The 19,276-nt window shown below is 38.1% G+C and overlaps 1 protein-coding gene across 3 annotated transcripts in view; it reads right to left on the bottom strand.

The window, feature by feature from the left end:
• Positions 1-19,276, bottom strand: part of erbin (erbb2 interacting protein) — a 106,476-nt gene that overhangs the window by 40,341 nt on the left and 46,859 nt on the right. For all 3 annotated transcript variants that reach the window (XM_014024934.1, XM_014024933.1, XM_014024935.1), the window contains exons 3-7: positions 13,383-13,577; positions 11,922-12,039; positions 8,214-8,292; positions 7,993-8,082; positions 7,486-7,542 (exon numbers count right to left, since the gene is read on the bottom strand). In XM_014024934.1, the coding sequence (XP_013880388.1) occupies positions 7,486-7,542; positions 7,993-8,082; positions 8,214-8,292; positions 11,922-12,039; positions 13,383-13,568 (530 nt within the window). In that variant the 5' untranslated portion in view covers positions 13,569-13,577. The remainder of the gene's footprint in view (positions 1-7,485; positions 7,543-7,992; positions 8,083-8,213; positions 8,293-11,921; positions 12,040-13,382; positions 13,578-19,276) is intronic.

Below are 19,276 nucleotides of genomic sequence, written 5' to 3' on the forward strand. Positions count from 1 at the left end.
GCAAAAAATATATTTTCAAACTATTTATTGGCAAATTTAGTCTAATAATTGAAAACATGGATAAAATATGAAACAAATAAAATAAACCACAAAGCAGAACACAGCTAAATGTATCAAAAGTATGTCTGTAATATTAGAATTTTCTGAGACAATGTATTTTTTTTCCCCTGCAAGAGGTTTTTATTTAATATAATTTTTGGGCCAAAAGTATCACAATATCTCGCCTTGTTTACAGTATCGAAATATATCGGGATATATCGTATCGTGACCCTTCTGTCATGATATGCATCGTATCGCCAAATTCTTGCCAATACACAGCCCTAGTATCTTTCGATTTTTGGAAGAGATCATGTCTGCAGGTGGTTGAGAGACAACAGGAGGGTCAACACTCTCATTCTCATCCGATGAGAATTCCTTAATATCAGGGTCCTCCTGAACACAGTCCTCTGTCTCAGAGACAATCTCCTCTAAGTCACTTTCACTGTCCAAGAGCTGTTCCAAAACACCTGTGACAGTAAACCTTTTCCCTGAAGACATTTTCAAAGAGAGAGCGTGCAGATTGCAGTATACTCAGAGCACAATGAGGAATGATTTGAATAGAGGACAGAGATGCAAGCTTTTATATTTGCTCCTCCCTGACTTTGCATGAACTACCAATGTCTTTGCGGGAATACCCAACCCTCCGCAGTGCGGGAAAAAGCAGTTCTACTTTGACAGGTGTGAGCTCAGAAGGTCACACTCACACACATCAAAATAAATAATACATAAAAGAAAATATATCAACTCAAATGTATCAACTGCACCTGCAGGTGTGGTCATGTTAGGTCACACACACTGACAGACACGTTTTAACAGCTAAAACAGCGTGGGGTCAAATTGACCCCTGAGGACGACCAATGCGTGCAGTATGTGTTCAGCTCATTGAAAAAATATCATCAAGAAAATTTTATGTTTTATCAGTTGTCCCCATCAAATTAGGAAAAGTCATGAAATATGAAGCAAAAGAAAAAAAGTTAACTACTATTTTTTGAATGATAAACATTGAATGGGGTCAAATTGACCCCAAAGACGATAGGAGGGTTAAGAAACAACTGGCTACACTTCAGCTGACTTTACAGATACCAAACAAACTTGGGATGATAGTAGACGAGACTGATGGAGCAGATTCTGATGAAACTTTAAAGAAGTAATCACTGAGAGTTCACTACAGCTATTTAACGTATGGAATCCATCCCACACAAGACAACCACAACAGACAACCAAACAACAACAACTCTAACTCAGTCATTTGAAAGATTCTGAGCAAAGATTTGATGTGTAGCTGAGAGTCGTTCACAGCACATACTTTAGTGTGGCATTAATTAACACAAGACGATCTTAGTTTAAAATGGTTTAACAGGTGAAATGCTGAAAAAAGTTTTCATCGTAACACTTTATATATTTTAGGGAGCACACATATTCTCCTTTTCTCTTTACTACTGACTGATGTTATGTGAAAATTAATTTAACTTTTAAAACTCAGCGTGACAGAATTACACTTTAAATAATGGAAAATGTGACGTGTGCTTGCCTGAAGCCTTGCTCCAGAATTTCTCATCACATTTAGGTCACAGGCTCACATTTCCAACAACTCTGTAAAACAAGCTGATTTTTAAAAAACTTAAATAAAAAAATGGACATTTCAGCTTCTTATAGATTTGATTTTAGTCTAAAACAGATTCATATTCTCTTGTTAAATAAAATTCACCCAGTATTTATCCCAAACACAAGCACAAAAAGTTTTTTAAAATAGTCATTTTTAAAATAAATTTCTAAATCCTAAAAACAGAAAAACTGAACTTGACGCCAACCATCGCTGATGTCCCCCCGTTGACCTACAATCAGCAGCTTTGTTGGAATCATCACAGGCCTTCATTATTTAGTCTCATAAGGTGAAAAGACGGACGGACAGGTGGCTAAAGTGATCTCATCAACTACTATACAAAAATTACCAAATTTCCCTCTGGGATCAATAAAGTATTTTTGAATTGAAACATTTTGAGCAGGTCTCCATGTATTTGTGATTTAGAGCCAATTGTCAAGACACAAATGTGCTAAATAAAAGCCTCGGTGTATTTCATTCATAGATCTTGTGTTTGCTGAAAGTATTTCCCATTTATAAGTCATACTGTTAATGTAAAGTGGGGGATCCATGCCTTGAAGATGACTACTATGATAACTGTGTGTATGTGTGTGTATGTGTGTGTGTGTGTGTGTGTGTGTGTGTGTGTGTGTGTGTGTGTGTGTGTGTGTGTGTGTGTGTGTGTGTGTGATAGAGGGAGAGAGGGTGAATAAGGAAATGCATATGGGTTCTGAAAACTGTTAGAACGTATGTTTCAGTACCAGGTTCGAGGAACAGAATTGTGTCCTTTTTGTTTGTGTCCCCCAAAGATAAAGCCTTGGCCACCCCCCTTGCATAAGAGTCTAGCTCTGCCACTGATAGGAAGTGGGGTTTACCCCTTCAGTGTTTATGATTAAAGAAGATAAAATAGTTTAAGGCCATGTCATGATAATATTTTAGACAAATTATAAAAAACATGAAAATTTGGTCTCTCATGCTGACGATGGCTCTTGTCTGAAAAAACTCCTGCTCAAATATCCCGATATATTCTTGTAGACAGTAAGTTATGTATAAGCTAGGCACAAGTTATAGATAAGTTATTCATTGGTCAGATGAGGCTTCCAACTGATTTTTTATTCCATCTTCAGCATTTCCCAAGTTCTCTTAAACCAGTGGTCCTTAACCTTTTTTGAGGTACCAAACCCACCAGTTTCGTATGCGCATTCACTGAACCCTTTTTAGTGATAAATAAAATATGATTTGTTTTTTTCCAAATTCAAGACAAAGGTATATGTTTTTTTACTTGTGTATAAAATGAGCCGTGCATGAACATCACCTTGCTCAAAGAACAAAACCAACACAGTGCATGAACTCACAACAAATTACAGTATGACTTTATTCTGGCCTAAAAAATATTTTGGCCCCCCAAAACTATTTTTTTACTGTTTTACTAATAAAATATAAATTAGGATTTTTTTGAAGAATTTAACATTTCTAGTAACTTTTTTAATTTTAAAGTTAATTAGTTTTTTTGTCGTTTTGAATCCCCAAAATACTTTTTTGGGGCCAGCACTGATTGGCCAAGCAATCTCACGTGATCTGCAGCAAGTGATGGCCAAGCGGGGCGTGTCATCATGACTTTACACAAGTGTGTCTTTACCTCCGTGGCAGAGGCTCCGCCAAACCCGAGACCGGCTCATCGAATCCCTAAGGTTCGATAGAACCCAGGTTAAGAACCACTGTCTTAAACGTTATAGTGCGACAGGGTTTTTAGCTTGATAATCAATTCACAAACTGTTTTAAGTGGATTCTTTCCAAAGAGAATTAAATGCCTAACATTCCTTGAAAATATACATATCACCCATTGTCTTTTATGCCAGAGTATTAGATTAAGATCATTATATGATGAGAAATGAGTAATGAGACGGCGCTGTGAGTATGAGTAAAGAACAATAACGTCAAACTCCATGTCTGTAAAGCTGAGTTTTATGTTTGATAAGGTTGCTTAGCTGAGTGGCTATTAGGGGTGTAAGAAAATATCGATACACTGAAATATCGCGATATTTCATTTCCCGATACTGTATCGATATTCCAAAGCCCTGTATCGATTTTTAATTAAGGTTTAAAATGTCAACCTTCTTGCCAACCGTTCATTTTTATGTTGTAGTTCAGCCTCTGGCCACTAGTTGGCAGCAGTGAGCCAGCCATTTGGCTCCTCTACCTCTTGAGCGCCAGAGAGTAAGGGTAGCATTAGCATTATAAGTAAACATTAGCTTTCCTTTTTTTTCCCCAGGTTTTTATTTAATAGAATTTTTGGACAAAAAAATCGCAATATATCGCAATAAATTGCCTTGTTTACAGTATCGCAATATATCGGGATATATTGTATCGTTACCCCTCTGTTATGATATGTATCGTATCGCCAAATTCTTGCCAATACACAGCCCTAGTGGCTATGTTGATTTAGATTGACTCCAAAGGTTTTCATGCAGTTTAAAGTTTAGAAGTACTCTTCAGTTATTCATTTTTAAAGCTCTGAAGACAGCAAGCAAAATGTCTTCAACTCCAGACGACTCCAAAAGTTAATTAGTTGTAGATGTACTTTCTTCTTCTTTGCTAATGATTAACCCATTTAATCCCAAAATTCCCCCTGCAAAATAACTGCATGCAATTCATTCCTTAGACCTCTCTTAGACATAATATTTATGATTTTTTTCATTTTTTGTTGAATGTGTTAGTGAAAATGTAGGTTTTGTACTCGGCAACAATTGTTGCCGGTGGGAAACAGCGTAGTCTAAACTGACACAAATCTTTTATTCTAACCTATTACATACATGAAAAATATAAATAACAATAACATGCATAACATGTTATAACAAGGCATGGGTACAAGTTTAACAGTAGGAATGACTGTGATGTAGCACAGTGTTTTTCAAAGTGGGGGCCACGGCCCCCGGGGGGTCGCCAGGGAGCATTATGGGGTCCTCAGAAAGCTGGAGGGGATYAMYWGYGGAAAAAAGGCAAAAACCTAAAATTTAAATCTAATGWATATTTTWAATTATCATYAAATTMAATCWGTTTTTCAKTCATTATTTGAAAATATAATTTATAAAAATATATTGAAATGTTATTTAGGAGAGCAGTTTGATTCCTTTTGTTCTGTTCTTATCGTCAACAGCTGTTTGTCAGTGGGATTTTAACAGTGTTTAGACATTTTACCTAATAAAATTTTTTAATGTTATATTTTGTAAAAGTGATTTAAACAACATTTTACATATTTTGTGGCATTGTTTGTAGATTTGCATAGGGGGTCCCCAGCCAAATGCTTATGCTGTTTGGGGGGCTATAGCATTGAAAAGTTTGGGACCACCTGATGTAACATACATCATTTTGGGGTTCTTTCAGGTCTAAAATATCTTGCTGGTGGGATTAAACTGGTTAAACTCTCAAAAGTTGTCAAAATCTCTACAGTTTGAGATATTTTTCTAACAGTAAATACACAGGTCAATATTGGCCTTTCACTTAAGGAAGAGGGGGATTAAAAAAAATCATAATTAAACAAATTATTTTGGAGTGAAACCAAAACAAAGCTCTGTTTGGGACCAGAGCCACTGAGCATTTTACAGCAGGAACGGTTTGACTTAAACAGAGCTGATCTGCAGAGCGGCACGGAAAGCCCAGGCCCATAACTGTGGAGTCTTGTTTTGCTTTCATCAACCTCTCATAAAACAGGAATGTCAGACATACGGCCCGAGTTATAAAAATAATTTAAACCTGACTGCGATTCGGTGCGACGCGAAAACGTTACTCATCACTGTAAAACCGAGCATTAGCCAGCTTATCACACGATTACATCAAGACTGGCAAGAACACCACAGAGCCTCGTGAAAGCTGAGGAGGAACAAGCTTTGCTCGCTCAGTTGGAAAGTGAGGTCACTGGAGGAAAAAAAAACCAGACAAAAACTCTACCAAGGCTTGTGACCTCCAGTTGTGTTGAACTCTTTAAAACCCAGCCAGACGTTTGGTTTATGCATGTGCTCGCTGTGTGTCCACGTAGCGTGAGAAAAGAGGAAGCACACCAAACTTTCTGTATGGAAGCCCTGAAAAGACTTCTGCAGCACCCCTTTGCACACGCACACATTTGTTTACATCTGTGAAATACTTGTGTGTTGCTCTGGCAACCTTCCCGATCATTAGTCCTTTTCTTTGTCGGGCCTCCAGCTTCCAACAGGTCTGGCCTCTGTCACATAAACACAGCGAGAAAAGAAGATCCGCTGCGAGCTGCAGCGCCGACTGCGCTGCACTGCGAGCCGGCCTGCCGCTGACCGAGAGGAGCGAGGTCACAGGAGGACGCTCGTCCACGAGCAACAGAAAGAAAGTAAGAAACTGTTTTGCAGAGGAACTGGGGAGGCCATAAAATGATACAGCAAGTGAGGCGTGAAAGAAAAAAAAAGGACCAAAAGAAGAAAATAATGTCCGTGAAAAGCACCTGGAGCACTTCTCTAATACTTGTGGGATGTTCAGTTTCCCTGTGAAAATTGTGAAATAATCCTCAACACTGAGTTAGTTGAGGATTCTAAAACCTGTCACAGCAAGTGGCCGAGTAAAGAGGCCCTTTATGTAACACAGTGGAATTTAATCCCTCGGTTGGAGGTGTGGAAGTAAAAAAAAAAAAAAGAGGCATGATTGAAGAGAAGCAGAGAAATATTAGATTTTGAGGATTTAACAGGATGAAGAGGTCAAATGCTCTTTAGTTATGTGAATGTAGCAGTTTTCCTGTTTGTTTGCAGGAACTACTTTGCATCCTTTCTGCTATTTTAGTCAAACATTGATCAAAGCGGTCAGCTCATTCAGGACACGGATGTTATGGCTTTTGGTAACTTGCACGGCATTTTAAAAATTACTTTACTTACAAATGTTTCCCCCAAAGGAACATAATGAGATCTCATTTCCTTAAAGAGGCAATATCATGTAAAATCAACTTTTTTGAGCTTTACATCATGTTATAATGTTATACTCTCATAAAAAACATGCCCAAAGCCTTGCTCTGACTCATTCATGAATGTTTGAGAAATCCTGCAGTGTTTTTATGAAGCCATGCTGAGGAGCAAAACGACAGGTGGGGACCAGAAACACCTTTTAGGACCAGAAACACCTCTGGGACGTGTCTTTAAGCTGAACTTCCTCATGGCAGAGCGCACCCCCTCCCCCCTCCCCTCGCACATGACTCTTGCAGGCTCTCGGGTGAAAGTGAAAGTGAAACCTAACTGTCTGCTGAGCTCTCAACATTAGTTCTCACTCAGTGAAGCTCTTTTCAGATTAAAAATACCTTTGAGGAAATGTATTTTCAGATGCCAAGTAAACTGCATCATGGCAGCCCCCCACTCCCCTGCGAGCACGATCCCCCCAAACCCTCCACACTGAAATGGGCGAGACAGAAGTGAAGGTGGTTCTTAAAGAAACAGAGGCCAATTTCAAGGTGTTTAGAAGAGGAAGTGATGAGAAGATTAGTTTATTTTCTATTTAAACATAAAAACAGCATTTTAATAACAACTAAAGGTGACATAGATACTTTATTATGGTATAGTATTTAAATATATGCCAGAGAAACACATAATATTGGCCCTTTAAAAACTCCACTGTTTTCTTTGAAAATTTTCTGCAACCTGTTAATTGGCCTTTTGCTACATTTAGCTTTTATCTACCGTTAGTTTATTTTTCTTTACATTTACTGTTTAGCTTTAGCTTCTACAGCAAACATCAGTCATTTAACACTCAAAATAATAAAACTCATTATCACACTTTTTTTTTTGCAGAAATGCAGTTTCTAATAGTAAAATGTATTTCTCTGTGTTGGTGGTTTGAAAAAAAAGAAAAACACTTACTTGGGCAGCATTTTTAACTGGTTCTCTCTAAGTTCAAGGATCTGTAGCTTTGTCAACCTGCAACAAGGAAATTACATTTTTAGCGCACTGTATTTACGGTTTTCCTCTAAAATAAATAGATCTAATCAGTCCTCAAGAGGCTGAATGACAGTTGGACACCCGAGGTACAGTTTGAGGTTTTGCATTCTATAAACGGATGAGGTTAATGACAGGTGATCAGGGTGTACAAAAAGATCCCAGAAATTTGCAGGGGGTTACGTTCTTAGAGCATCTGCAAATTGTGAAAAAAGGGTGCTTGAGTTTGCATTTGGTTCATTAATTTTTACCGTAGATAAATATTATAAGAGTAAACCCAGGTACAGTACTGTTAAGTGAACGAACTCAGGATTAGGAGTAAAAGACACAAACTAAATTTTTGGTAACCATCATGGCCTGACTGCACAGCCTGAACCTGAGCATTCCTGAATATAAGGTTTCTCCCTGATTCCGAGGAGAGAACACACTGACCTGCCAAAGCTGACTGGTAAGAACTCCAGGAAAGCATCGTTCAGGTAGAGCTGCGTCAAACTCAGGAGCTGAGTGAAGCCTTCTGGGAGCCTAACATCACACAATTGAGAGCATCAATCACACAAAGTCTCCTAAAACCCAGTCCAACATCAGAATGCTGCGAAGTAAGACTCCAAGTGTGACATTCAGCTAAAATGTGCTCAGAAGGCTTTCACACTCACTTGGATATAGGATTGACGCTGGCTTCTACAACAGTCAGGACTTTGCAGTTCTTGATGTTTTCTGGAAACTCCTGGATACCTGGAGGGAAAACAAAATAATCAGTGACTTAAAAATATGAAGGGACACCAATCAAAACTAGATGCCACATAGAGGTAGCACACATGACCCCGCACATACCCAAAGAACCCATGTACCAGAACTCACATATGGGTTGTGGCTGTTTAGGATGGTCTGGTATTTATAAGAGAAGTGACTTTGGAATGGTCTTTACAATATATATATATATGTATATATATATATGATGCCTGGACAGTGTGATGTTCCCTACCCTCGTCCTCGAGGCCTACTACCTGCATGTTTTAGATGTTTCCCTGCTTTGGCACACCTGATTTTTAAGAATGGGTGACTAACAGGAACCTGAGAAGCTGCTAAAAAGCAGGAAAACAACAAAAACATGCATAGTGGGTCTCGAGGACCAGGGTAGGGAACCACTGCATTAAACCTTCTTTTTAACAGCGACAGAGAGAAGCACCAAACGGGTCATAAAGGGGAAAGAAACTAAAAAAAAGTCTGTTGAGTGATAGTTTGGAAGCTTTAACCAAACATTCACAATGTTTAAACTACGAGGAGGAGGAGATGACCGACTCAAGGTTTATTTCCTCTACTTTGTTTTGTGTCTACAACACTTAGCCTAAAGTGCTCTGAGGACAGGATGAGCTGCTTTTATTGTAAACACTAACATGATCTCTACTTTCTGAAGGAACAAAAAAAAAGCATACAATCCTAAAAGATATGGTTATTCTCAGCTGCCTCTGAACTCGTTCATTTCAGCACACTTTTCTCTGCAGAAATTAATGCTGACATGCATTAACCCTAACCGCTAATCTAACCAGTTGTTTGATGATACTGAAAGAATTTAAGCTGATAGTTTGTACTTTCTGGTTATTATAAGATGTATGTCTAAAAGAGATATTTTCAGGCATTTTTAAATGTTTCTGTGGGAAAGTTACAAATATTTAAAGAGATGGGTACCTGAAAGATATATAAGGTACCAACTATTTCTAAACAAGTGATCAAATTCAACTTAAACAAATGACCAGATTACTACTTTAATATCTTATCTGTACAGACAACCCTTTAAATGACCTCTCTTTTGAGAAATAGTCTGAAATGATTGATGAGCTCATGGCTAGTCTGAGCGGGGTCAAAACCTAGGTGGATTAATGTTGTTTTAAAACAACTTGGTCTCTAAACTTTCATAGAGGTTCTTACAATATTGTTTAAATCTATACCCCAATTACACATTACTATGGCAGAAAGTACACAAACTTTTAACAGGAAGTGCTACAGTTAGCTGCTGCTGCCAATGTGTGAGATTGGGTAAGTCAAATACAAGATTCTAGGACCATTTAAAAACAATTATGATTCTAACTGAAAACCTATACGAGGCACCAGCAATAAAAAAAAGGGTATTAAAAAATGTTTGTAATAAATTTGACTGTTTTTTCTTTTAAATACAAATTAAATCCAAATCATTTAAAAACTACAACAAAGGGAGAAACAGGATTATTCTGGTAGAAAAGAAGAAAATCTGTAAAACAATCTCCTCCTGACTGGACTGATGCATGATGGGAGATGTAGTTTTGTTACTGCACAACATGAAATTCTCTAAATGAACTACGAATTACTACAAACTACAAGTTATTGCTAACAGCACAAAACAACAACAAAACAAAACAAATAGAAGCGGTAAATTTGGTAAACTGTTATAAATGTTACCAATTATTTTAATGTTTAAGATAAACAAAGTTATCCTATTTACAAAGTGTTAAAATTTTTAAGACCTCTGAAAGATTGATTTAAGACATTTTAAGGCTAATTAAGGCCTTATTTTTGGATTGACGAAATCAATGCCTTTTAAGACTTTTTAAGGATCCGCGGGAACCCTGAAAAAGGAATGAATGTACAAACGTTCAGTCTGATTCTTTTAAAATGTATTTCATTACCTAAATTAGAAAATCTGGATTTAACATTTCAGGGTTTAAAATTGAGAATTTCAAATTTAATACTTTTTATAACTTCCAAATACCTTGCAGAAAGTGTTTATAAATGTTGTTTTGAGATGGTCGTAATCCACTTTGGTCTCCGTTCTGCATTTTAACCATTACCTCATTAATCCAGACCAAATTAAACTATTTCTCTAAACTGAGAAAGAACTGTCTAAAAGATATTTTTACTCCGAACCTTTCCACAAAACCTCATTCTGAATCATCTGAAATATCCATTTGAAAAACATCACTATGGTTTAAAATCACTTTGAACATTATAATCTGCATCCATACGAATTGTTGTTGGAGAAGGATTTAATGTGTTGTATTAATTACTGTTTGAGGAGTTTGAAGTGTTTTTTTTTTTGGTTTATCATTGTTTGAAATATTTGTTTGAAAAGGAGCCGATAAGAATTTTTTTCTTCTTCTGCTGCCTTTCATTTTGTTTTATTTTTATTGTTTTATTGTGTGAAATGTTTTGTTGGTTTGTTTTTTTAATGAAATGAATAAATAAACTAAAGAATTTGCATTTCCAGAGAAAATGCTAGTGTGAATGCCTCTTGCTATTAACTTTAGCTGACGTGTTCTTCAGCTAAGAAACAAACTGATGATGTCACTGATGATGTCACTAATTATGTCACTGATGATGTCACTTATGTGGCTGATGATGTCACTGATTATGTCACTGATTATGTCACTGATGGTGTCATTTATGTCACTAATGATGTCACTGATTATGTCACTGATGATGTCACTGATGATGTCACTTATGTCACTAATGATGTCACTGATGGTGTCGCTGATGATGTCACTTATGTGGTTGATGATGTCACTGATTATGTCACTGATGATGTCGCTTATGATGTCACTGATTATGTCACTGATGGCATCATCATCACCAAAATTGTAAAAATTGAAATAGCTAAAAAACTATAAAAAGTTAAGTTACTGAATGAATGAATGAATGAATGAACGAATGAATGAACGAATGAATGAATGAATGAATCCATTTTTGTTTTGTTTGTCCTATTTGCAGATTATTATTCTTTAAAAAGAAGTGGCAACAGTTATTATAAGATTTGTTTTATTTTTTTCTGCTGCCTTTCATTTTATCTGTGATTTGTATTTTTTATAGTACTGTATATAGAATTTATTTTCTTTTAAAGAAATGAATAAAATTAATAAACCAAACAGCTTCACTTTTTGCAGTATCAACTCTAAAAGTGGTGAAATCACACCTAGTACAATTAGAGCCTAAATCCAAGTAAAAACTTGTTTCAACAAAAGAAACTGGTCAATTTTTTTAAATCCCCATTTCACTTAGAAAGTGTCTGAAACCTGTCTGAACTTGTACATCCGTCGCATCAACGGTTTCTATCCAACCTGTGCTGTGACGCAACATCTGTTGAACCTGCTCTGACATTTTACCTCAGAAAATCTTTGCTGCCATCCTAAGGTGAAAACAAACGCAGCTGACGGAGCTGGGTAAACATTTGAACTGCACGGTCCACTGAAGCGCAGCAGGAGGTTCAAACTGCGTCAACCTGGTCTGATGCCAAAGTTCTATGCGACCTGACATTTAAAAACACTTTTCATCTTAGCCACATTTCTAGGGAAAGACAGGGACAGACATTAAAAACAAAACGTTATATTGCTTACTGTTTTTGCTGACATCAAGCTCCCTGAGGTTGATGAGGTTTGCAATCGCTGCCGGTAACACCGTCAGGTCATTATCTGGCATGCTCAGTCGCTGCAGTAACTGGCAGTTAAACAGTTGCTGGGGGGGAAAAAAACCAGCAAGTTGAACACTTAGCTCATCTATAATTATTTACGGTTATAATTTAGAGTGTAATACCACATATCCAACAGCAGTGGTGGGCAGCACTAACCCAAAAATTAGCTCTGCAATTTCTAAAGTGCTTATGAAAATATTTAGGTCGGCAACTTCAAAAACACTCATGCCATAGAAAAACTAGCAGAAGCTAATTTTAAAACACAAATTCAATTTGACACTTACTAGCTGGCAACAATTCATGTACAATATATGCATAACACTGCCAACTAGTGGTATATGAACTCTTGTACAGCTTAATCCTACAACCGCTGATTGCTGCGGATGTGATTTCCTGAAACAGACCTTTAGCTCCTGGTGTAAAAATTAAAAAGTTGTTGAGGATTGCTAGTTCGGCTGATTCTTTAAAAAGTTGTTGAGGATTGCTAGTTCGGCTGCTTCTTTGTCTTTTTCTTTTGTTTGTTGTAGATTTTTCATTAAAGAAGCATCAACAAAATAATTTTAAAACTGTTTATTGGAAAACTGAAGTGATGCATTCTGGGTACATGACAGATTTGATTTGTGATGGGAAACAAAATTTTTCCACGTAGTTGCTTCAGTTGACCACTAGATGTCTTTCTAACACCGTTGGCGGACTGCTTCGACCAATTACGTCAAGTATTGAGCTCCAGCGTTTAAACTTTTTTTTTCATTTAAAAAGTAGCTCTGATTTTAAAGTAAAATAAATCAATACATACAAAATTTTAGTATGGATTACAAACGTTAACTGTTTTTGCAGGGAAAGGGAGTTCTAAACACTGCCTTCCTGCTACGTAAGCAGACACAAAGCATTATGGGAAATGAGAACCATGACCCAAAGCAACAGTCAACAAGGATGTATACCTTCACAATAAGTGTGTTTATCTGGGAGGGGTGCTGTTGGATAGATCACGTGTTGTGATTCATTGACAGCCATACTTTCCACTGTTCAAGATAATGATGACTGGTAGATAATTAGTTATTAGCGGTACTGCATTTTAATTTTAGAAAGTGCAAACCCGCTTATGAATAATAAAAATTAGTAAGACCGCTAAAGTGTAAATTAAATATTTAGGTCCGCAATTAGTGGATTTGCGCTTTAGCGGAGTGGTGCCCACCACTATCCAACAGTCATGTTTGTATAAAAAAAAAGTTCAAATTGGTTATACTTCTGAAAAAAAAAACCAAGTTAAATAAACAAATCCTATATAAATAATAGGAATTATGTTTTTACAGGTAATATTAATTAATTTAGACCTTAAATTTTTTTCTTAACAAATGAGCTTGGATAAAATATGTATGCATCTTACTTTAGGCAGTTCCTCGATCTGGTTGGCATCGAGGAAGAGTTCCTGCAGGGTCTTCTCAAAGCTGAAGATCTCCTTAGGAACCGTCTCCAGGCTGCTGTGGGAGTAGTCCAGCGATGTCACCGCCTCCTCCTCGCCCCGCAAGCAGCGGCACGGCACCAGGCGAACAAACAAACTCCGCTTGGACATCCTCAGGGACTATGGGGGGGAAAATGTACATAAAATATATAAGATATTTATTTTGTGCTTGGCTTAAAGTTTTTCCTCCGTTTCCTACTTTTTTCTTTTTGCAGTGTAAAACAACCTAATTCAAACTGCATTTTTTGGGGGGGAAAACACAAACTGAGAAAAAAAACTAATTTTCTCCTCTATTTCAGTTTTCAAAGACAATCAGGGAAAACTTTCTATGTTTACTCCCGGATGGCTCCTTGTGCATGAGTGGTTGATTTCTGATAAACATACATTTCCTGGAAAGTTGTACAAGTTTGCCCTTCTTTTCCTGTTGGGCTCTGCTGCTGCAGTACACCGCACCTCTGAACTGTTAATGTATTAAAACAGACAACACTTATAAATATTCTCTGTAGTTTCTGAGATTTTGTTTCATGTGATATTTCAAATTTTTGGAAACTAAACCTGAGAAGCAAAAAAATAAATAAAAAATAGAAAAATCAGTGGCCTCTACAGCATTCCTGCAGTATCTTATTTATATCAGCCTTGTGGTTGTGTGGCACTTAGCCAGCATGTCTCAAAGGAGGTGATGAGTGACTTCATGCTCACACTTCTTTCAACGAGCAACGTCATTTGCACATAGAAAAAGCCGAACACTGACAGTGAGTCACCACTGGGTGAATGAACACTTTAAAAAAAATGACTGAGATATTTAAAAATCAATAATAAAACAGACATATGTACGTGTCGGTTTTATCTGAGTTTTTAACGACTTCATCAAACCTACGAGAGGTTTAGCTTTTCCTGATCACAGCTCACTCTCTCCTCCAGTTATAAACCTCTGGCAGAACTCCTGACCACAATAAAACAGTTTTAATGTTAAACCTAAGCAGCCTAATAATGTCTCTATGTAATGAGGGTATACTATGTGTATAAGTTTGTTATTCATGTCTTGCTGCAGTTTTGTTGTCAACAAGCAGACTCACATGTGCTACATTCCAGCAGAGATTAATAGAATTTCATGATCTTCCATACAAACCATATTTCTTATCTTATGGTTAAACGCTTTGGTATTTTTTTTGGCTGTACCTTATATTTTTACTGTGAATCTAGTGTGAATCTAGACTAAACTTTTCTGCAGTTAAATTACTTGCGATTAAAATCTAAAAATATTGTTTTTTATTATTTTTTCTTTGTGGTAAATAAAAAATAAAGAAAAGGTTAGAATAGCTGGTTTCAGTCACGTGCTTTCGATGGCGGAGCGATCTCCGCTGGAGGGCAGGGGGTAAAATGTCTATGGAGGAAACTACTGTAGAGAGTCTTTATTGTATGGATTTATGTCCTATTTCAAGATATATAACAACAATTTGTTCACAAATATGTCAGACATGACTCGTATGATGAAGATAAATGAGTTTTTGACAGAACCTAAAGATCTGCTGAGGCTGTCGGTGCCACACATGTCTTACATCACCAGGTGACAAATAATAACCAGCAAAAGTTTATCTGATGAATAATTCCACACATTCTGCCCAACCCTATAACAACATATGATAACACTGATCATCACACAAAGATGAAAAATGTAGAAAGCTCACAGAACGACAACGTAAGAAGTGGATTTTAAACCGTCTGCGGTGGGGAGGAGCAGAAGGCCAGTGTCTGCAGCATCACTTCATTCAGAGGTTGTTAGCTGCTAACTTGTTTTAGAGGTTATGTTTATAATGATCGTTTATTTAATAGTGAGTATTAAGTTACTGGCAGCACGGTGGCTCAGTTGGTAGAGCTGATGCCTCTCAGCAAGAAGGTCACCGGTTCAAATCCTGGTCTGGGGACCTTTCTGGGTAGAGTTTGCATGTTCTCTCCATGCATGCGTGGGTTCTCTCCGGGTACTCCGGCTTCCTCCCACAGACCAAAAACATGACTGTTAGGTTAATTGATAACTCTAAATTGTCCCTAGGTGTGAGTGAAAGAGTGAATGGTTGTTTGTCTCGTTTGTCTCTATGTGTGGCCCTGTGATGGACTTGCGACCTGTCCAGGGTGTACCCCGCCCCTCGCACTGTTACTGCTGGATATGGGCACCAGTGACCCACACAACCCTGAAAAGGAAGAAGCGTGTACAGAAAATGGATGGATGGATATTAAGTTACTGGTAGTTTAATGTGGACCTCATCTGGACTTTAGGCTGCCCTAGTTCTGTGTCGTTAGGTGCCGGAAGTTTGTTGGCGTTAGCAGCTATTGTAGCATTATCTTAACATATAAAACAATATCAGAACAAACACTCATCCTGGCAAAAAACAAACGATAATCATCGTGGAGCTGTTTGGTACCGAGGTTGTGGATCCACCTGCTGAATAAAAAGTTCTACACCTCCCGTTGTTTACGTGCTTTCATCAGCTGTTCGGTGTAGTTAGCATTCAGTTAGCACCGCACCGTCTGCCCCGGCAGACCGGTAACGGGACCGTAGGGTCCGCTCGGTGCTCGATCTTCTTCTCTTCCCTCTTATAATCTAAATAGTGAATCACCTAGATCCTCATCAAAGTCCTCACTCTGTCTCCGACTGTTTTTCCTCCATCTCTGCCTTTGAGCTCCTCTCTCAAGCTGCGGCTCGGTCCGACTCGGTCCACCTGTCCACAGCTGGACTGGAGCTCCATGTTCATTGCCTTTTTTTTTTTTTTTTGCATCAAAGACACTAAAATAACTAACTAAACTTCACCGTAACTATGAAATATAGTTATACAAATATAATAAATGTAATAAATTTCAGATATCTCATTGCTGACTTTGGATCGCTCTCTCTCCATCGCAGCCGAACTTTATTCAACTTCCGCCTTTTTTTATTTTTATCCTCCTGTAGATTTTTTGCAGCTTGTCGAATATTTTTAGTCTTCAGTCAGAAAGGAGTTTGGGGGGATTAGGTTTGTTCGGCGGGGTGGGGGTGACACCAGAGGGTGGAATGAGGTGTTTTTCCCCCATGAATGAACCCTTTTTTACATCCTCCTGCTGCAACGTGCTTCAAATATGACAAACATTAATAAAAAGAGTCATAATTTAATTTAATTTAATATATAATTTAATCAGTGTATAATTATTTATTATTCATTCAGTTAGAATGAGTGGAGCACTCGTAAACTACACAAGATATGGGCATTTTTCCAGATAGAAGATCCTCCATTTTTTCACTTTCGACCTCCATCCGAACTTCGCGCTCTAGTGGCGCTGCATCGTGACGTCACGTGAAACCCTCCTATTCGATGCCAAAGCATCGGCTGGTATGTCTCTGCCTGCCATAGACTTGTCTGCATTTAAAGCACTGGACATGCAGTTACCTGTTGACTATTTTTGGACTTAAATAGTCTAAGAAGTATGTAACTATATCAACAAAGTCTAAACATGACTTCCTCTTTGATATTTACCACATCATTAATTTCAGTGACCAACCACTTATGTGTACCATCCATCATAATGGGATTCAGGCAACAAAGATCACTTTGCCTGACCTTCAGCTTTGACCCCAAAATGTTTTCAGACCTCCGCTGGGCCAAGAACAATTATGTTAATTTGGGCTGAAATCAATAGCTCCATTCAGGAGGTACAGTGCACACACAGCAGTGTGAGCGACAGAATTTTGCACCAGGTAACGCTCAGACGGACAAGCAGAGAGCAATATACCTCCTCAGGGTGGAGGCACAAAAAAATAAAATAAAACTTGTGAAGAAAATGAATGTTGTAAAGAAGGTTACATGTTTTTACATTGTTATAGCCTCAGTCTGAGGTCAATAAAGAGATTTCCAGCAAGTACAGTAACAAAATATGGACTATGTCCTGGTCAACAACGGCTTTGTTCACTGGAGCATGTAGGGAATGTGACTTTTCAACCCCCTCAACTTAATCTGAGCTCTGCCACAGCTCATAATCTGAGTGCGTTTCATTCACTTCAAGTCTTGACCCCACAACTTAACTGTAATATTGTGATGGCCTTTCCCGAAACTAGAAAGCATGGTGTAAGAAAATTACTGCAATAAACCAGGCTGAACACTGCTTTATTTTTGATGTGCTAACATGTGATTAATTTTGCCTGCACAGTTTTAGGGAAAAATCAACCCAGTTCTGTTTACATATTAATGACGTTTCCAAGAACAGCTCCTTCAGAGTCTGTCTAAAGTTCTCACAAATGAAGAGCAGTCAGCAGTTCCCTCTATTTCCATACGTACGCACACACAAACGCCCACACTCGAGGTATGCACAACCAAGTGGCTGTCAGCCTCCCACGCAGCCATTGCCACAGAAGCAGTCATCTCATGTATAAATACTCTATCACCAGAGGGGCTGACAGAGAGCTTGGCTCCATTAACCCTGAGTAAAGATGACGCAGGTTATGTCGAGTGGGAGGAGAGGGGTGGACTGGAAGGAGACAAGAGCGCAACATGGCTTAGCAGACAAAGGCTGTAGTTGTGGGTTATCATGAGGTATGCAAGAAAAAGCAATGGGACGAATAACAGAAGCTGTCATGGGAAATGGGTGTAACTTACAGAGCTAAGAGCAAAGTAGTAAAGGGCACACAAAAGATGATAATAACTGTGCAGAACATGTTAAAACTCGCAGACAAATCATTCAGAAGTAAAGGATGGATTTTGAATGATCTGACTTAGTGACATTGTGATGGCTTTAGAATAAATGAGATGCTGCAGCTACTCTGGAAAGTACTAAGCTGTGACTCTGTATGGTTGTGTGAAACAAGATAACGTTTGTCATGTTAGAGAAAGTTAAAGTACATAAAAGGCTGATAAGAACGTATACTGTTTACACAGGTTAATAATAAAATAGTCCAGATCTTGATTTTCTTTTTGTCCCAAGTAGAAATGTAGAACGATTCATGCATTTTCCATTAGAACACACTGCCAAGTTCCTGGAGTACATGCTAGAATGTGCACACTGCAGTCAAACACCATTTCACTCATTTTCAACCTTAATCCTTGAATTATCCTGTTTGTACATGAAAATGTTCATTTTCTTGTCTAAGATGCACAAACAAAAAAATAAAAAGCCCGACGCCCACAGAAACACTTGAGTTTTGATTAAAAGTAAATAAACAGATGCAAGATAAAGTGACATCAAGCCATGCAGTCTACATGTGGTGGTGCCATTCACAAGCATATCAGACAAAATACAAAATATGAGGAAGTACTTAGTACAAATGCCCTGATGCAAAATCAAAGAAAAAAAAGTAGGTCCTCAGGTTTTTCTTTAGTGAAACGCTTCATCTCTCCTCCAAGAGACTTCTTCAGTCTGATTAGTTTCAGGTGAACTCAGCCTTATAAGCACTGCCTCCACATGGACAAACAGGTTAGTCACATGCAAAAGAGGGCCATCGCCTAACAATAGGGTTGATTAGCTCTATTGTTCATAGAGGGTCATGTGCTCCATCACCTGACTATCATTGGGGCCCTGATTCACACCTTTTGCTCGCAGGGGGCGGAGTCATACTTGCAATAACAGCGTTGTAGGAGGAGAACTGGACACGAAGGCCTCCACCTCTGTTTAATGGTGGACAGTTTTTCTTGATAAAGATGGCTTCCTTTACTCCTCTCTCAAACCAACGTTCCTCTCTATCAAGGATGAGAACATCTTCATCCCTGAAAGAGTGACCGCTGGCCTGTAGATGAGTGTAAACTGTAGAGTCCTGGCCTGTAGATGAGTGTAAACTGTAGAGTCCTGGCCTGTAGATG

The sequence above is a fragment of the Austrofundulus limnaeus genome, unplaced genomic scaffold, assembly GCF_001266775.1.
Source record: "Austrofundulus limnaeus strain Quisiro unplaced genomic scaffold, Austrofundulus_limnaeus-1.0 Scaffold447, whole genome shotgun sequence".
NCBI classification, from domain to species: domain Eukaryota; kingdom Metazoa; phylum Chordata; class Actinopteri; order Cyprinodontiformes; family Rivulidae; genus Austrofundulus; species Austrofundulus limnaeus.